Below are 17,540 nucleotides of genomic sequence, written 5' to 3'. Positions count from 1 at the left end.
TTCCTTCTCAACCCAGAGAGAGATCCTTTATCTGCTTTAACAGCTCGCCTCACCTGGCTCTGGGGGGAAAGGGACAGCGTAAAGGTTTTGTTGGTTTGTTTGTTTAGGCTGGGAAGACAGGTTTCTTCTTGTATGCCCAGGTTGGTCTCCCTGGGTTTCTGAAATAAGATTTCTGCCATCGCCCACTTGTCAACGGGATGCCCTGGAGCACAGGGGAGGGAAGCCATGCCCCAGCCTGGGCTACGCTCACAGGAGATCACATCCGGCTGAGGACCAGCCACCACAGGGTTCTGATCACATGGCGGCCACCACAGGACCTGTTTCCATGGCAATGTATGGCTTCCAGCCTGCAGGACTGGCTTTCTCCCACCTCCTCCCAGGTAGGCACCTGCCTCCAGCTCTGGCATGAAGAAGCTGCCGATGGACCATCTGTGCTGGCTCACCTGCAGGAGATGAAGGAAGGAGCACAGGAGCGGTACTGCAGCACTCACACCAAGAAAATGCCCCGCCCCCTCAATCCATCCACAGCTCCAGCCTGTGGCTCCCTCCTTACCAGGCATTTGCCCCGGGAGGGAGACAGAACAGATGCTAAGGATCTGAGCTCCTGCAAATGGTGGTGCTTCCGGTTGGCTCTAGAAAAAAATAGAAACTCTTGGGTGGAAAATTACCACCAGCTCCATTAGCAATTATGAAAATGAGAAGGGACTGACTCAGAGCCTCAGGTGACATTGCATATTGTCTGGAGGAGTGGGTGGCTGCCAGGAGGACTTCAGAAGATGCCAGGGAGGGTTACCGACATGGGGCAGGGAAGGCAGGTGCACACATTCATGGGTTTAGTTGGTTTATGCACAGATGGGAGGCCAAAATATGTGTGAAAAGTCTAGGCTACAGAATCACAAGATGTTAAAACGTGAATCTAGGAGGGATCTGAGCGATCATTTGACCCAAATTCATTTCACAGATGTGGAAAGTGTCATCCAGAGGCAAGAGGCTTGCCCAGGGCCATGAGGGTGGCTTGTGACGCAGCCAGGCCGAGCTGCAGGTGATCAGCGCCTACATGCAGTGCCCTTGGCTCATTCTATGCGCAGGAGCAGAGCATACTTAAGGCAATTCAGTGGAAAGCCTTGTATAAGGTGATCAATGAATCTACCTCCCTGTCCCACTTCTCCTTTCTATAAATCCAGACTCTCAAATTAGCTTTGGGCTCTGATGGATCATATGCATCGTTACCTATGAAACATAGTTTATATAATATTTGGCTATACGGGATAAAGCCCACTCCTCTGATTTTATTACGAAAACAAAAATCCTGGTTGTCATTAACATGTGATATGTATGTAAATAAAATAAGGAGTTATATGCACAGACGTGGAAAGCGAAAACATTTCATGGCTTTCTTTACAGATTATTTAAAAGATCCTTTTAGTTTTAATTACATGTGGCCTGGCTAATTTCCTACTGATTTTAAAACCCAGGCCCTGCCCCTGGCTTAAGGCCAGAGCCCCTCCCTCTGTACACCAGGGCTGCAGCAGCCACCAGGAGGGCCTAGGGGGCAGGGCTCAAGAAGTCCCCGTGTCCCTGCCCATTACCTGAAGTACAGAGGTACCACCGGCTGCTGCATTGACTCTTCCAGAGTTTTTTATTTGGGAGATTAGAGAAAGGAGTCTCTAGTTTCCAACTGATTTTTCTTCTCAGCAATGAAGTCAGAGCACCCAGAGCACTTGCATCCCTACTTGTATAAAGTCCCTTTGATTTTGTGCTCAAGCAAGACCACCAAGGTGCATGCAGGCATGCGCACACACTCAGAGCAATCTATGATCTAGCAATCCCACTCCTAGGTAGATATCTGAGAGAAGCTTGCACAGACACCTGCCCCGGGAGGGAGACAGAACAGATGCTAGGGATCTGAGCTCCTGCAGTGTTGGTGCTTCCAATTGGCTCTAGAAAAATAGAAACTCTTGGGTGGAAAATTACTACCAGCTCCATTAGCAATTAGGAAAATGAGAAGAGACTGACTCAGAGCCTCAGGTGACATTGCACATTCATAGTGGTTCTGTAACAGCAAAGTAAAGGTGAGAGGGGGAGGGAGAGAAAGGAAGGAAGGAAGGAAGGAAGGAAGGAAGGAAGGAAGGAAGGAAGGAAGGAAGGAAGGAAGGAAGGAAGGAAGGAAGGAAGGGTAAAATAAATAAAGGAAACCTCTAAGTGTATATCAACAACAGACTGGGATTGTGGTATAGCCATACAATGGAATATTATACAGCAACAAAAAATGAACTGAACTGAAGCTACATATGTGTGCATGGATAAAGCTCAAAATTGTAATGTGAAGTAAAAGCAGTGTGATGAAATTTAAATTAAGTTTTTAAAACACATAAAAATACTCTATGGCACTGAGGGTTTACACGTGCATGCAGCAAAGGGATAAAGAAAGGCTTGCGGTGAGAAATAAATTCAGGATGGTGGTCTCCTCAGTAAAGGGCTGAAGAAACTTCAACTGTATCTGTCAAGTTTTATAAAGCCTGGCAATGGTTCATGAGTGTTTATCAAATTATCACTTCCGCATCTTATATCTCTAAAATGTTAAGTAAAAAGAAAACAACACCAGGTAGTTAACCCAGTTGGAAATTATTTATTTACCACTAAAAGGTTTTTTGCTCCAAAGTGTGACACCAGACATATGACTACAATGTCTCATGCGTCTTTTTTGTGCTTCATAATTGCAAACAAACACACACTTAGCATTGACAACAGGAAACACGGGCGGCAGAAACAAATCACAAGGGCTAGATCTCCTGTTTTCACGGTGCTCACCTCCGTCTGGCTAAGGCAATAGCTGCCTGCCACCCAGGACTCCTCACATCCCAACGGAATTGCCCCATCTGGCTCTCTACATGGGGTGATTTGTCACTCAACCCACAGCAAGAGCCATGTCCCAAATAGAAATGGACAGACGCGTGCAAGATCTTGACCAATATGCACTCAACAAATGGATATTGATGTGATATAAGAAGTGGAGCCAAGATTAATGAGGGTGGACTCCCAATTCTTTATTCCTATCGCCATATCTATGAAAGAACCAGATCACCGTGTGGGCAACAGCCATTTGGAGATAGTTTCTTACTTTATTTCCATCTCTGCTTCGTGCCCTTCTTAGAAAACACTCCCTGGCAAAGGACCAGGTGTTCCTTTCAAAAAATCAAATGCGCTCACACAGACCCAATTACGCTAATTGGGTAGTAAATTGCAAATGTATCTGGTACTAGGTAAGCTGATGTAAAGAGCACTGACGTTTTTTGATTTGGCAGTCTGATATCTCTGAATAATATAAAATTCACCAAGATGAAGTTTGGGTAGAAAAACACAGCAATTCTCTTCTATCATCCATGACATTTACACAGAGTTACAAATTGAGAGTAGGTGAATGGTAATACTCAGTGTCATGAATTTCTAGGCCAACTGGGATTTCTGATGCCTTTATCATGGAGAAATCAGCTAGGACTCTGATCGTTATGCCAGTTGCAGTGTCCCTTTCTGTCTACTTCCCTATCCATCCTTCACTCGTTAATTCATTCAACAAATACTGTACTTAGGGCCCGTGAGCCAGCTTTCTTCAAGGTGTCAAAACACACCAGACAAAAACCCCTGTAAAATCTATCTCATTTCTGTGCATGTCTGGTAAGAGAGATGACAGTTGACACCCAACATGTTCTGTGGTGGCATTTGATTCTTATCAGCAGCAACCTTTAGTTTACAGACTGGAAAACTAAACCTCTGAGATACAAAGAAATGAATGCCTCATGGTGGAATGAGCATGGGTGGAGTTGATATTTCTGGAATCAGATACCTTACCCAACCCATCTCAAGCATCCTTTGGTGTGACTATAAGGCAGGTACATAGATTTGTAAGGAAGTGGAACCATATTTTCTGATTTTAAGCCTAGAATCCAAACTTTTCTAGATTGAAGTAGCAGATGTTACCAAGAAGAAAGTACTGATCAGCTTACATAGGGAATGTTCTGTTCTCTTTTAGCTGTGCCAACCAAAAAAAAAAAAGTAAACCAGAATGAGGAGGGTGGGAGTATCTCAAAAACATGATATAGGAAATCACTAACAAATGCTTTGCCTAAAAATATTGGCAAGAGGTGGTAAATGTTAGTAATCAAGATTTATAATTATCTGAAAGATTTTTCCCATTAAAGAGGGATTAGATATTTTTTCTGTTTCTTCAGAGGGTTGGTAGAAGTTGTTTCTAATGATTTTCTACTTTGGTACAGAAAGGAAAAATTATAACTAGGGGTGATAAGGTCAGGGGGAGGCCAAGAATGACTTGTTGAGGTTGAAGGATAGCCCTAACCCATCTTGTCTAGAAATTCTCATTTAGATCAGCACTAAGGTGACATTGGAAAACCCAGAATTTGGATGTTAGTATTAAGGAGTCCAAATGCAGAATTCATGGTTCTGAAAATGCCTGGGATGGTTCTGGCACTTTCCAGGCATTGTCAGCTGCCAACTTAAAGATTAAAGATGATCTGCTGGTGGTTCTACAGGAAGTGCCTACAGCTTTCAAGCATGCTTTATTCTATCAATCACAGCATTTACCCAGATAGAGCTGCCATTCATCAGTCCTGCTTAGCAGACAGCCAACAACAGAACCCAAGAGTCCTGGCTCAAGGGCAAGTATATCCACTCCACAAGGCTCATCATTTAATTAATGATATGGGCAGCTATTTGGAATAATAAGGTAGAAATCTGAAACCTAGCTGCTGGTTACTGATTTTAAAGCAACAGGCCCTGAAAACTGAAGTGGGAGGCACATTTGTAAAAGTCTTTGTTTCCTATTTAAAATTATCTTCCTTCTCCAATTCCACGGAGCCAAACATAATAGACTAAATTAATATGTGCCCCAAACTGAATTCTTCCTGAAGTGGATGCACTGCTAGAAGCAATGGGTCTATCTCGGAGGGTCACTTTGGTGATTGATGCTGGTGGATGTGACAATTAGCGCCCAATAACTATTAGGGGGATCCCACTGTCAAGGAAGGCCCCCCTCAAAATATAAAATAAACTGATTTTGAGATAAAACAATAAAGCTACTCAATAAAATGTACAAATTCATTCCAAGAGCAGAATCTGAAAAGCACAAATGAAAAATGTTAACAATTAACATAATGAAAAATCTACAATCTTCCAAATGTCACACTGATGGTTGAGATGTCCAATGCCGGAACTGGCTGCCCCAGGGCGTTAAGGTTGTGAAAACCTGTCTGGAATGTTGTAGAAGGGCTTCCTCCAAGTGCAGTGCTCCAACCTCTGCATCCAGACCACTGATGCTTGTTAAAAGGCAGGCTCCTGAGATCCGGCCAGAAACACTGGTTTGGAAGGCCTACAGGTGGTCCCAGGAGTCTGCTGGTGATGTCTTCACACACTGAGGGTTTGAGAATGGCTGGATTACTGCTGCCGGGCTCGGGAGCGTGACTTCACGCTGGCCGAGATTTCAACCCACCCTAACAATCTCTAATGCTATGATTAGGTCCAGGATACTTTTATTTTCTTCCTCATTTTTGAAATGCTCATTTTTAAGAAAGCACATTCTTTGTGTCCATTCTTCCCCAAATTCAGCATTCCCTGCATCTGGACTAACATGCCCACCCCGCAAAACCCGCAGATGGGCTGTATTTCTGCTAAGTGTCTCTTCCGTGACACAGACCAGCAAAATGCATTCCCCAGTGTGACCCAAATGTCCACACACAGCCCTCTCCTGCTCATTGTTTAGACACAGGGGTGTGATGAGAGAGGAATAAGGTCCTGGTCTCTGCAAAGATGGCTGTCTTCTGAGTGTCATGATGAGGATGCGGCACAAAGAGGAGGTCACGGAGGACAGCTGGGACTGAAGGGCAGGGCTGTGCCCGAGAAGGGAGGTGGACTGGGAAGCTGCTACAGGTGCAGCTGGTGCCACATGGCGATCTGCCTGCGTGGGTTTTTGAGCATCTCCTCCCAGTGGCTGCGCTCAGAGCCCGAGGCGTGCAGGCCCAGGCTGCAGTGGCCCAGCACACAGCTCTGCCCCTCCTGCTCCTGGCCCAGCACCTCCAGCTCCACGCTGGAGGCCTGCAGCAGATCATCTGGCAGCTCGAACATGATCATCTCGTTCCACACAGGGTTGATCTTGTGCTTGGCTCGTTTTGTCTGCTTCTTTTTCAGCTTCCGAGCTTGGTGCTTTAAGGTCACCTTGACAGAGACATCTGGGCAAGGGACAGAAGGGAAAGAGAGTCAGAGAGAAGGGTCAAGAGTGAATTTCTGGGATGTGGTGAGGCCCAGGACAATGCTCTCTCTTAGTGATGGAGAGAAAGGGTCTCTGGTTGAAGGTCTGCACTGAGACTCCCTCTTTATGCCCCCACAGATGGGCCAGATATTCATTCAACAATTATTCAGTGCCCGCCATATGGCGGACACTGGTCTAGACATGGGAATATGGCAAAAGTCCCTGCCTCATAGAATGTATACTCAAGTATGAAAAACAGACAATAGCATACTATATAAGGCTGGTCAGTGGATGGCCCTTGATGGTGTCATGCCAGCGGACAACCAGCGAACCACCCTTTGCCATGAACTTTTCCAAGTGCCTGTATGTCCCACCTCAAGCCAGGCCCAGGGCAATGGCTCAGACACCCTGCAGCTTTATTTTAAATTCACTCCAGAAGAACGAAGCCACCCCATGTCTTTATGCCCTTGGTTCTCCATCCAAGCATGTTTGTCTATTATGAAGCTAGTGGCTCACCTGCTGGTTGGAGGAGTTCTTCTCCTTTGTTCTTTTGTAAGTTTTACTTGGGGACTCCATCTGCACGTGGAGGGTGAGGGTAGGCTGCCTTGGGCCATGGGCTCTGCACGATAGACCTGCCCCCCTCCCCCCCGCCCCCGTAGAAATTCTGCCTCCCCTCCTACCCTGTAAGGAAACCGGCCACCCTACGAGCTTTCATGTACATCAAGGCTCAGGACCCAGGCCAAGTTTTCATTAGGCCAAGTTCCCAAAGCTAATGTGAGAATAATTGCTCCTCTACATTTATTGCTATAATTATCACCCCTCCCCCAGGTGGTTAGTTTGTTATTTCAGCAGATATTTGTGAGACAAAGTGTTTTTGCTGTAATTGTCCTGACAGGAGCTATAAAAAGGGAGCAGGAGGCAAAGAAGTGTCTGCAGGGGGTGAGGAAAAGGCATTGATGACTGACCTTTGACGCAGGCATCTGTCAGCAAGGCCAATCCTTCTGATTTCATTCACCCAAGAGCTTCTGCTCAGAGATTCTGAATGCAGCGGCAATTCTTTATTTGTATCCTGCTATAAATACCTATCTATTATATGCTGCCGTGAACACTTGGCTCCAGGTCCAGGTACCATATGGTAACCAGCGATGTTTCCTCCTCTGACAAGAGAACCTGTTTGGCCCCCTGACTTGGGGGCTGGGCTGAGGTATCCAGAAGGAGAAACTGAGGCTCCCAGAATGTGGAAGAGATGTTTATTTGGGTATGTGGGCACAGATGCCTGAAGCTTCAGGCTGCTCTGCCCAGGCACCCACACACCTTCTGCCTACACCCACACCCAGCTGGTGTGGGGGTGCCAGGTTGGCAAAGGCTGAGAAAAGAGAAGAGACTGGGTGGGTGTGGGGAGCACAGGGATGGCTAGCTGAGACAGGAGAAGGGAACCTGGGATGCTGACACCTGCCTGTGAGGTGGGCCCAGCCAGGTCATAAAAAGTCTGGGCCAAGTTTCCTCTATAACCAGATACTCCACTCCATGGCTACAGCCCGACCTTTGGCTTCCTGTGACCCAGGAGTGAGACTGACTCTTCTCCCAGTGGATCTCCAAGCTTGGGGGAGTCCCCGGAAAGTGTGAGCTCATACCTGGGCTCATGACGGATGGGATTGGCTAAAAGATAAATGATAGAAACTTTAAAAAGTGAGTGTGTGTCCTTTAAACATTCATTCCAGCTTGGGGTAGAGGACACAGCTGATGTCCACAAATGTCCTCATTCTCCAACTCCCTGCTCACCTGTCCCCATTGTCTTCCAGGTGTTAACCTCCCTCTGCACACATCCTCCTCTCACACTGCACTTACCCTTCCCCAGCAGCTCCTTGGACTGGTTGGAGTGGAGGTTCTTGGCCTTAATCAGCACCACCAGGAGGCGGTTGGCCGCCGGGAGGTAGCTGATGGAGAGAAGGACCTCTCCAGTTCCTGCAGAAGGCTCCTGAAACACAAGAATGTCAGAGATGCCTTCCGTAAGGGGTGGCTTCTGCCCCATCAACAAATGGTAAGGCGAGGGTCCCACTACTTGTATCCAGCGGGCCTCCCAGAAACCATTTACCCTTTTCTCCACCCTTGCAGGGGCACAGAAGGATTACATGTGCATCTGTTTCTATAAGAGCTTGTTTCCTTTGCCACAAAATGTGATTTTCCAATTACCTTATATTCAAACCCAACATATAAGATCCATCAAAGGTTTCCACTCAGGATGTGGCTGGGCAGAGGCCCAGGACTCCCTCTCACTCTTCACCTGCCCTTGCCCAAGTTCCTAGGACATCTTTACAGAATGCTAGGTCTGGGGAGCACAGTGGAGAACCACTGCATTGACCCATCCGGTGCCTGGGGCAGTGGGGAGTTGTGATTCATTACTCTGTTTGAAAAGACAGCTCCTTCCAACCCCTACGGAGCTGAGAGAGTCAATAATGTCATGTACCAATGCTGAGCAGCGCCCTGCTTAGTCAACAGAATGGCCAACAATGTCAACAAAAACCAGGCACATGATGTTAGGCAATGCACCAGAGCCTGCCTGTTAGTCCTGTGCATGGCAGGAGGTGTGGAGGCCTGGAGAAGCATCCAACATGTCTACCCACATCTGCAGCTTCACAGAGTGCCTCCCCTGAAAGTGCCATAATAATTTATCTGGAATTTTAACAAATTCATTGAGGAACCAAAAATGACCAAAAGAGCCTGCATAGGAGGCGGATGTCTGTAGTGCTAAGAGCATAGACCAGTGGTCCCCAACCTTTTTTTGGCCATGCCCCACATAAGAATCTCTAAAATCCTGTGCCCCTCCCGCTGTGACATAGAATTCTTATCATTAAAAAAGTGAACTTCTCTTCACATGGAAGAAGCCTAAAAGGTTATTAACTTGGTGTAAATAAGATCTCAAAGAACATGGCATCCATGAAAGAGAAAAAAATAAAAGAACAAAAGGATAGTTGAAGTACTGAGAAAGAAATCACTAAGAAATTAAAAAATAATAATAATATGAAGTGATATTAAAAATATCAAATAAACTTTCAAAACATATAATAGAGGACTGAGAGGCATAAACATGTCACAATACATGTTCATATACTGTATATGAGGCTCCTACTGTATATTTTGCCATAAGAAAGGCAAAAACTTCACTGTTAATCACTCATTCTTGAATTGCGCCCCCCCCCCCCCCCGCCCGCCCTGCCTTTAAAAATCAAATTGCCCCTCTGTGGGGCATGTGTCCCATGTTAGGAACCACTGGCATAGACTAGAATCTGACTGAGTTCCAGTCCTACGATTTACTAGCTTTGACATCGGGTGAGTTACTTAACCTTTCCAAGCCTCCCTTTCCTCATCTGTAAAACAGGAATAATATCACCAATCAGTAGGGTTATAGAAGTTAACTGAGTTCATATTAATGGCTTAGAACAGTGCCTGACACTCAGCACTATGGACCTGTTTGCTTTATCACTGTGAGTTATTAAGGAACACCCATCACTACTTGAGATTAAGTGGAAATGAATGGATGGGGGCCAGCTGGGGCTTTGGGAATGAGGTTGGTTGGAGGAGCCGGCTAGCCTCGGCCTGATTCACACCTCTCATCCAGGAAACCTGTCTTCAACATGACCCCAACCATCCAACTTGCCACAAATGACTAGTCATATGATGGAAAGATTTGGGAGCTGCCAAGAGCTTTGGCAATGACATGAATCATAGTAGCTAACATTAATTAAACACTTACTATGTGCCGGGTGTAATAACATTAGCTGTCACACTAGACTAGGCTGTAAGCGCCACAAAGCCATTCCCAGCACCCAGCACCCAGCTGACACAATAAACATTTGTGAGAAAGAAGGGCGAGACATCCCATTGAATCTTGGCAACAACTCTAAGAGCAGTAGTGATTTTGTTCCCATTTTAGGTATAAGATCCCGATGCTCAGGAAAAGCATGCCACTGCTTAAGGTCATGTAGCCAGCAAGAAGCAAAGCAGCCTTTAATGGAGGTCTGGTCTGACTGCAAAGCTCAAATCCTAACCCCATTGCTCTCCAGCATCCTTGGAGTCTGTCCCAGACTCTCATTTCACAGCAAGGAAACTGAGGCCCAAGGCCTTGTCAGGGCACCCGGGGGATGGCAGCAGAGCTGGGTGGTCACCAGCCTGCTGATTCAAGGGCACTTATTGAAAGACCATGGTTGGCCTGGGCGGTAGCCACAGGGTGACCAGGCCTGAGCACTCCACTCCTCAAAGCCCAGGGGAAAGGAGCTGGACCTGTCAGCCCATAAAGGGCTCGCCACCTGTGTAGGTGCCGAGAGTCCCAGACAGGCCCAGCTGGCTGCACTACAGCCAGAGGGTTTAACACCTGACCCTTGGCTCTGCTGCTTTCAGTGCCTGCTGACAAAAATACAGGCATCACGGAAAAAATTGCGGGTTCGGTTCCAGACCACCGCAATGAAGTGAGTATTGTAATGAAGCGAGTCGTAATCTTTCTGCAGCCAGAGGGTCTTGCCTTCGATTTGTAAAAAATGCAACATCTGTGGAGTACAATAAAGTGAAGCTCATGGAAACGAGATAGGCCTGGAACCCTCTTTTTTTCTCCTTCCTCTCCCTGGTTTTTCCTGCCCCCTCCCCCCATCGTTCTCTTGAGCTCTCAATGAATCACTCAAGCAGCCCTCGGAGTGGGTCACTGTATGGTCCCTGGTGACACATATGCCACGTTTGGCTGAGTGTCTTCCGGTGAGAACTGGGGCACTGCTGGCACCTTTGTTAACCCATCCAGGGCTGCAGTGACTGAAGGCTTCCCCCATCTGTTCACACACACCCTCCAGGGACAAGGTCTCTCCTGCCACACACACTGAGTGCCACCTCCTATGCTGACTCCAGGCTGCCCTCCGAGATTGCTCACGTGTGCAGGAAACAGGCCAGCCAGCCCCATGGGTGTGAGAGTATATTTGTGCAACAATGACAGCTATGTGTGTGATGATTACTAGAGTGGATGAGCCATAAAGGCAGGGCTTTGTCTAACTACTGCTGTGACCCAGCTCGTGGCAATGTTCCTGGCACACGGTAGAAATCCAGCAAGTTTTTTGTAGAATGAATGAGTGACTTACTCTTCCAGGGGAAGGATAGAAGTGGCTTCGGTGCCTGAGACTTTGCCTGTATAGGCTGGAGCTCAGCCCTTTTGGGGTGGCACCAAAGTCTCCAGAGCGCTAGGGGGTTTGGGGGGGGGGCATCCCTGGAGAAAGCTGGTTTACCAGATGAATAAACCAAAGTGTTTCTTCTTCACACAAATCCCAAACCACACACCAATTACAGAGTGTGCTTTGGAGCAGCCCAGTTCCAGCTGAGGATGGCTGGCAAGGTTTGTCAGTTTTCCGAACCTTAGGGTAAGAAAAAGAAGGCAAGGCAGAGATGCTAGATGGGAGCAGGTGGGAGTGAAAGTGCACTCCCCACTCTGGCAGGGCCCACCAGAAAAGGTGCCTGCTGCTGGCGCTTGCATGGCGTGTGGCAAGGGGGCGGCATGAGACTTATAGCCAGAGCAACCTGGCCTCACCGCAGAGCTCACCATGTCCCAGACGGCGACCGTGCATGGGTGACTGAACTGCCCCAAGCCTCAGTCCCCTTGTCTGGACCCTGGGACGCACAGCACCACCTGCAGCTCATCTTCCCCGCAGTGCCAGGCACATCGTAGGAGCACAGGATTGAGAAATGAATTTAAATGAGGATAATGCCGCCAGCACCAGAGCCAATACACTCAAAACACAATAGTAGGGGAGGTCTTCGTATGGCTAGAAGCAAAACTAGACACCAGGAATCCCAAATCCTGGGCTGTGCGTCTGCTCCAGCTCACTGTTCAAGATTCCAGGCTTCCTTACACACACACACACACACACACACACACACACACACACACCATGAGCATGAGCACTGGCCAGTCCTGCCATACCTTGCTCCACTAATTGGTTTTACCTGTCCTGGGGAAAGATAGCCCTACCTTAATTGAAGTCTTCAGCTCCCCCCACTGGGCGGCCCCCAGAGGTACGGACACCCCATCCAGGCCCAGGCGAAGCTCCCCAGCCAGGCTGTGGCGGGAGAAGCGGTCACAGGTCCTCAGGGTCAGAGTCAGGGTCGCTGTGGGGAGCTCCTCCTCTGCCAGGGGGAGCACCAGGCCTTCCTCCCAGGTGGTGTGCAGCTCCCGCTTCTTCAGGGCCGTCTGGGCCTCCACGGAGCCTGTCCTGTTGGCGACGCTGCCTTGGACATAGCAGTCACAGCCTCCGTCGTGGTCACTGGTCACAGCTGCAGCCAAGGACAAGGCAACACAGACATGGAACTTCTTGAGAACCCAGGGAGGGGAGAAGCATGGCTCTGCTTTGAGCTGCGGAATCTGGCTTAAAGGTCATGACCTCAGGGGTGTGGAGAAAGCCCAGAGCTGGCCACCTTGGCTTTGTAGAATCACTTTTCAGAAAGACATTGAGAGTGAGCTCTCTCACCTGAGGAGCCAGGTCAGCACGTGCTAGTCTTCCTTGGAGAACAGGGACAAGACTCGGTGCTTCCCAGGGCCTTCCCACCCCGCGAGTCTGAGATTTGCCCAAGCTGATTCATTAGTATTTCTGCTGACACCGTAATCATTTGTTCTGTGCTTTAGATGTTTGTCACACAACCACTTGTGGAGTGGATCACTGAGTACGTTGTTTTATATTCTGAACCTTGGTGTTTTCAATGCTTCACAATGAGGAAATGGACACCTGTGCTGCTTTTACGACTAGTTCTGAATGATAACATGTTCTACAGAAAGAGAAGAACTGAGGCCACGTGTCCCGATAAAAAGAACTCTGCACGGAGCTTCAAGGGAATTGGGTGCAGTCACAGCTCTAGCACCAATAGATGGAGTGAACGTAGACAAGTCACCTAATGTTGCTAGACCTCAGTTTCCTAATGTGCAAAATTGGACCATTCTGAAGACCAAGCGTAATAAAGTACCGTATTTTTTGGACCATAAGACGCACCGGACCATAAGATGCACCAGTTTTTAGAGAAGGGAAATGAAGAAAAAAAGATTCTGAAACAAATAGTGTCCTAAAATATTTTATGTGCATTAAAACACAACATCACAGTCATAAACAACATGTAATCAACCCTGTAAAGTAAACAGCAGCATTTAGAACCATTTTAGAGCCGGGCAAGCACACAGAGACCACACAGAGCCAGGCAAGTAAAAACCTTTTTTTTTATAGTATATGTGTAGGCTATATTTGGACCATAAAACGCAGGGACTTTTTCCCCCCACTTCTGGGGGGAAAAAAGTGCGTCTTATGGTTCGAAAAATACGGTATATAAAAATGATTTAAAAAATATTCTAAAAATAAAAAAGGAGAGATACTCCCTCAAAAAATTAAATTAAATACAAAAATCCAATTTATCCAGCCCCAGGGAGTAGCCCATTGGTACCCTTGACTCCTTCGCAAAGTTTTCTTTGTTTGCTGATCGTAATGTGAATTGTCAGAGTAGAGAGACCAGAGACAGCATGACCTTCTTAGAGAAGACCAGCTGGTGCTAGGAATACTGACCATTCAAAACCCACTCTGTGTCCAGCACAAAGCCCTATCCATTGTCAAAGGCACCCATGGGCAGAAATGGCTTACTATTCATCAAAATCTCCCCCTTTTTTTTTTCTGGGCAATAAATGGGCTACATTTCCCAGCCTCCTTTGCAGTCAGTGGCCATGTGACTAATTCTAGCGAATGGGTTATGCGCAGGAGTGATGCATCCCATGAGCAGGTAGTTTTTAAGAAACAGTTGTGCCCTCTCCCTGTTCTCCCCCTCCTTCCACCTGCTGGATACAGATAACAAGGAAGCCCAAGAGGATTATGAAGCCACAGATGGAAGGAGTTCGGTTCCTGAGTCACCATTTGGAGGAAAGATGTCTCACCACCAGGCTCCTCCATTTTGGATTGGTATATGAGAGAGACAGAAAACCCCCTGTCTCTCACACAATTCAGGGTCTGCTTGCTACAGAGTGCTAATCTAGCACCAGCCCCCAGCTGTGGCATTCCCATACCCCTGTGCAGCTCCTCCAGGGAGACAGACCCATAGATGTCCCTGAACGTCAACTGAGAGCTTACCTTCCAGGCGAGTCACGAACAGCTCCGCCTTCTGCTGGTCATACTGCAGGCAGTAGTGGAGCTTGGGGGCTTGGTTCCAGCTGGCAGCCTTCGCTGGGTTCCAGGTCTCCATGACACAGACATCCTCCACCACACCTGTTACAAAGGTAAAGCCGTCCCTGCCACCCACGCTGAGTCCTCTCTTCCAGACCACACCTTTCCCATCTCTGCCATCTATGCCACCAACCCAAACCCAAAGCTTCCCTGCAGGTGCAAAATCATGGTGGCAGCACCTGTGTTCCTGGGCCTTGCATTTCAAGAGACCGTCACAGCCCAGTGGTCAGACATGAGCTGTTAATAGTTATATGACCTTGAACAAGTCGCTTGATTTCTTCAAACCTCGGTTTCCTCATCTTTACAAGAGAATGATAATAGTTCCTTCTTCTTAGAGCTACTATGAGTATTAAATAAAATAAAATGGGGAAAGTACTTAGCCTAAGGCCTGACCTGTGGTGAGCTTTCAGTAAAGTAAGAAAAACTGTCATAGCCTGTGTGGTTCTGGTCACCTTGTTTCAGGTGACCCATCTCCGACCCATCTCTGGCTCCACCTCTCCCACAGGGTGCAGGCCCTGCTCCCCAGTAGTTCATGGCTGGACATAAACATCAAAGAATGAGTCAGGAGGAGATGCTGGGGCAAGGTCAGAGATAGTAGCCTTGCTTGTTGTGCATGTTCATTAAGTACTTGCTGAATGAATGAATGAATGAATGAATTACCTTATCTTTAATTCATAACTTCCTAAAACCAGAACTACTTCTCCCTGTGCCCCTCACTTGAATAGGAGCCAAACATCTGGAAGACTCTCATGATTCAAACATAATATAGGAAGGAAAGGATCCAGCAGCTGTTGCAAACTCCATTTTAAGCAAATTGGAATTTTTAATTTTTTTTTATTTTCGGAACTAATTTTGAGGGCATACATATAAAGGAGTATTTAATTTCTAAAATGGTTCATTATTGGGTTCCTGCAAGTAGTGAAAAATGTCCCTGGTGCATCTAAACAAGAAACAGATTGGCTGGGATGTGAGCAATGTGTAAAGTGAGATACACATGCCCACAAGACCCGTTGGCTTCCCAGGGCTCCGCAAGGATAACCACAGCAAGGTCAGGGCCAGAGGGGGCTTGTTGGGCACCCAGAGCTCTCTACCCTCAGCCTTTAAAATAAAAACCAAACCAAAGCCAGCACCGCTTGGAGAAGCAGGGGTGGATTCTGCTTCAGAACTTGGGGCTTGGAGCTGTACACCTGAAACCAATGCAAAACAAAATTGAAAAAGAAATGGGCACTTTGCCCTCTACAAGAATCTGCTGAGGATTGTGGCCTATGGGAGTAGACACCTCCAGCACTTCACGGGCACAGTGTCTGAGGGATGTGGCATCCGCCTCCCCTCTGGCTCTTGCTTGCTGAATCAAGCAACTCTTGATAGATTTCTGTGGAATCAGAACTTGGTTGTTGCCTTATGGGAGGCGGAAATGAATGAGGGACCATGAAAAGGAGAAGATACACAAATGTGTTCTGAATTCTTCAAAGTTCCAGACTCTGATTTGCTCTCCTGCTCTCCTTGGGGGAGAGTGTCCAATCCTGGCTTTATCGGAGCTTTGAGAAATCTGGGGCTCCCAAAAAAAGGGAGCCCATTGTGATAATGATTATAATTAGCACCCCCAAGGGTCCTCAAGCAAATGGTTTTCCTCCCAAGCTTAAGCTCTCAGGTCTTCCAGGGTGTATTTAAAATGTGGGCTGGCAAATCCGGGAGCTAAAAGCCAACCAGGATTCATTCTCGCCACAGGCACTTTGGGCATTTGTTCTCCAGGAAATGCCAGGCTGATCACTGTGGTTCTGAGCCAGGTTGGAGGGGTGCTGGAGTCAGACCAGGACATTTTTTTGGAGGAGGGGTTGTCAATGACAAAGCTGGTTATGCTGCTTCTGCTTCTACTGTCTCCACCTCCAAGCAAACAAACAAAACCCCAAACCACACAATCCATTTTCCCAGCTGTAGCTGTCACCTCCTCATAAAGGCCTGTGTGCTCCTTTGGGTTATCTGCGTGCTGCTGTGTGTACCTGCCCCAGAGCCCAACACAGCACTGTCACCTAAAGGAGTTGTGTTCTTGATGTAGATGAGTAGGATAGAAACAATAGCAACAACAATATATTTGTATGACTTCCTAGTGCCAGGCCCTGACCGAAGCACTTCATGTGCAATATTTTATTTATATTTTACAACTTTATCGAGTGGGCAATAGTATGAACCGAAATGGAGGCCCAAAGAATTTAGCAATATCACCAAAGCCACACAAATATATGAAAGGGCAGAGAATTTGATCCATGACTCTGAACCCATGGCTTTAACCACGACTCTTTAACCCCTCTCTCAATAGTTGTACATATGACTTGAAAGGCAATTCCCATTTCCCAGTGAAAAGCTAGGGGCTGGCTTTGGGGACAAGCAATGTGGCAATGTGGCAGCAGGAATAAGACTGTCATCCTGAGTTCCTGTGTCCGCCTGCTTGCCCTGGGTCAAATGTCACAGACGCTGCAGCTGGCCACACCTAGCATCTACCCAGACACTGACAGACCCCCTGAGTGTCGCTCATGGAGCAGTGAGTGCAGCAGACCCTTACCATTCTGAGGAAGGATGAACAGTTCCTCCGTGACCTGCCTCTTGAGGCGGCTGTCATTCGGGGCCTGGGGGCTGGTGGATGCGGCAGGCTCCTCTGTAGTCCTCAGTGTGTAGTCTGCGTAGTTGATGACCTCCGGGGCCGTCACAGATGGCCTGGGGCCGTAAATGTCTGGGAACTTGAGGAGCGCCCGGGGCTGCACGGGCTCCGTGGACTTTTTAACGTTGAACTGCAAGCAGACCACTCTGGTTAGTCTTCAGGAAGACCTCCTGCCTGCTTTCCACCCACAGAAGGGGTAGTGATGACCTGGCCTTTCTTAGGAGGCAGAGGGAGGGCCGGGGTTCCCTTCTGCTCTGAGGGGTGTGACCTGGGAAGCAAAACATCACCCCCAAGGCCACCTGAATTACACCATCAGTCAAGCCAGGGCCCGCTGATGTGTCAGCCCTGCGCATCCACCCCTCCTCCACCCATCGGATGGCTGAGTCCCCAGGGGTTATCT

General features: G+C 47.7%; 1 protein-coding gene across 1 annotated transcript in view; it reads right to left on the bottom strand.

The window, feature by feature from the left end:
• Positions 1-2,606: 2,606 nt before the first annotated feature.
• The window catches only part of SYT13 (synaptotagmin 13), a 35,107-nt gene continuing 20,173 nt past the window's right edge, over positions 2,607-17,540 (bottom strand). Inside the window, exons 2-6 of the mRNA XM_084894709.1 lie at positions 17,045-17,270; positions 14,392-14,526; positions 12,264-12,565; positions 8,108-8,237; positions 2,607-6,239 (exon numbers count right to left, since the gene is read on the bottom strand). Of these exons, the coding sequence (XP_084750835.1) occupies positions 5,935-6,239; positions 8,108-8,237; positions 12,264-12,565; positions 14,392-14,526; positions 17,045-17,270 (1,098 nt within the window). The 3' untranslated portion in view covers positions 2,607-5,934. The remainder of the gene's footprint in view (positions 6,240-8,107; positions 8,238-12,263; positions 12,566-14,391; positions 14,527-17,044; positions 17,271-17,540) is intronic.

Source organism: Pipistrellus hanaki, assembly GCF_964339955.1.
Source record: "Pipistrellus hanaki genome assembly, chromosome: 9".
In the NCBI taxonomy this organism is placed as follows: Eukaryota; Metazoa; Chordata; class Mammalia; order Chiroptera; family Vespertilionidae; genus Pipistrellus; species Pipistrellus hanaki.
Note: the sequence above shows the minus strand (reverse complement) of the source record. Positions and strands in the feature narration are given on the sequence as shown.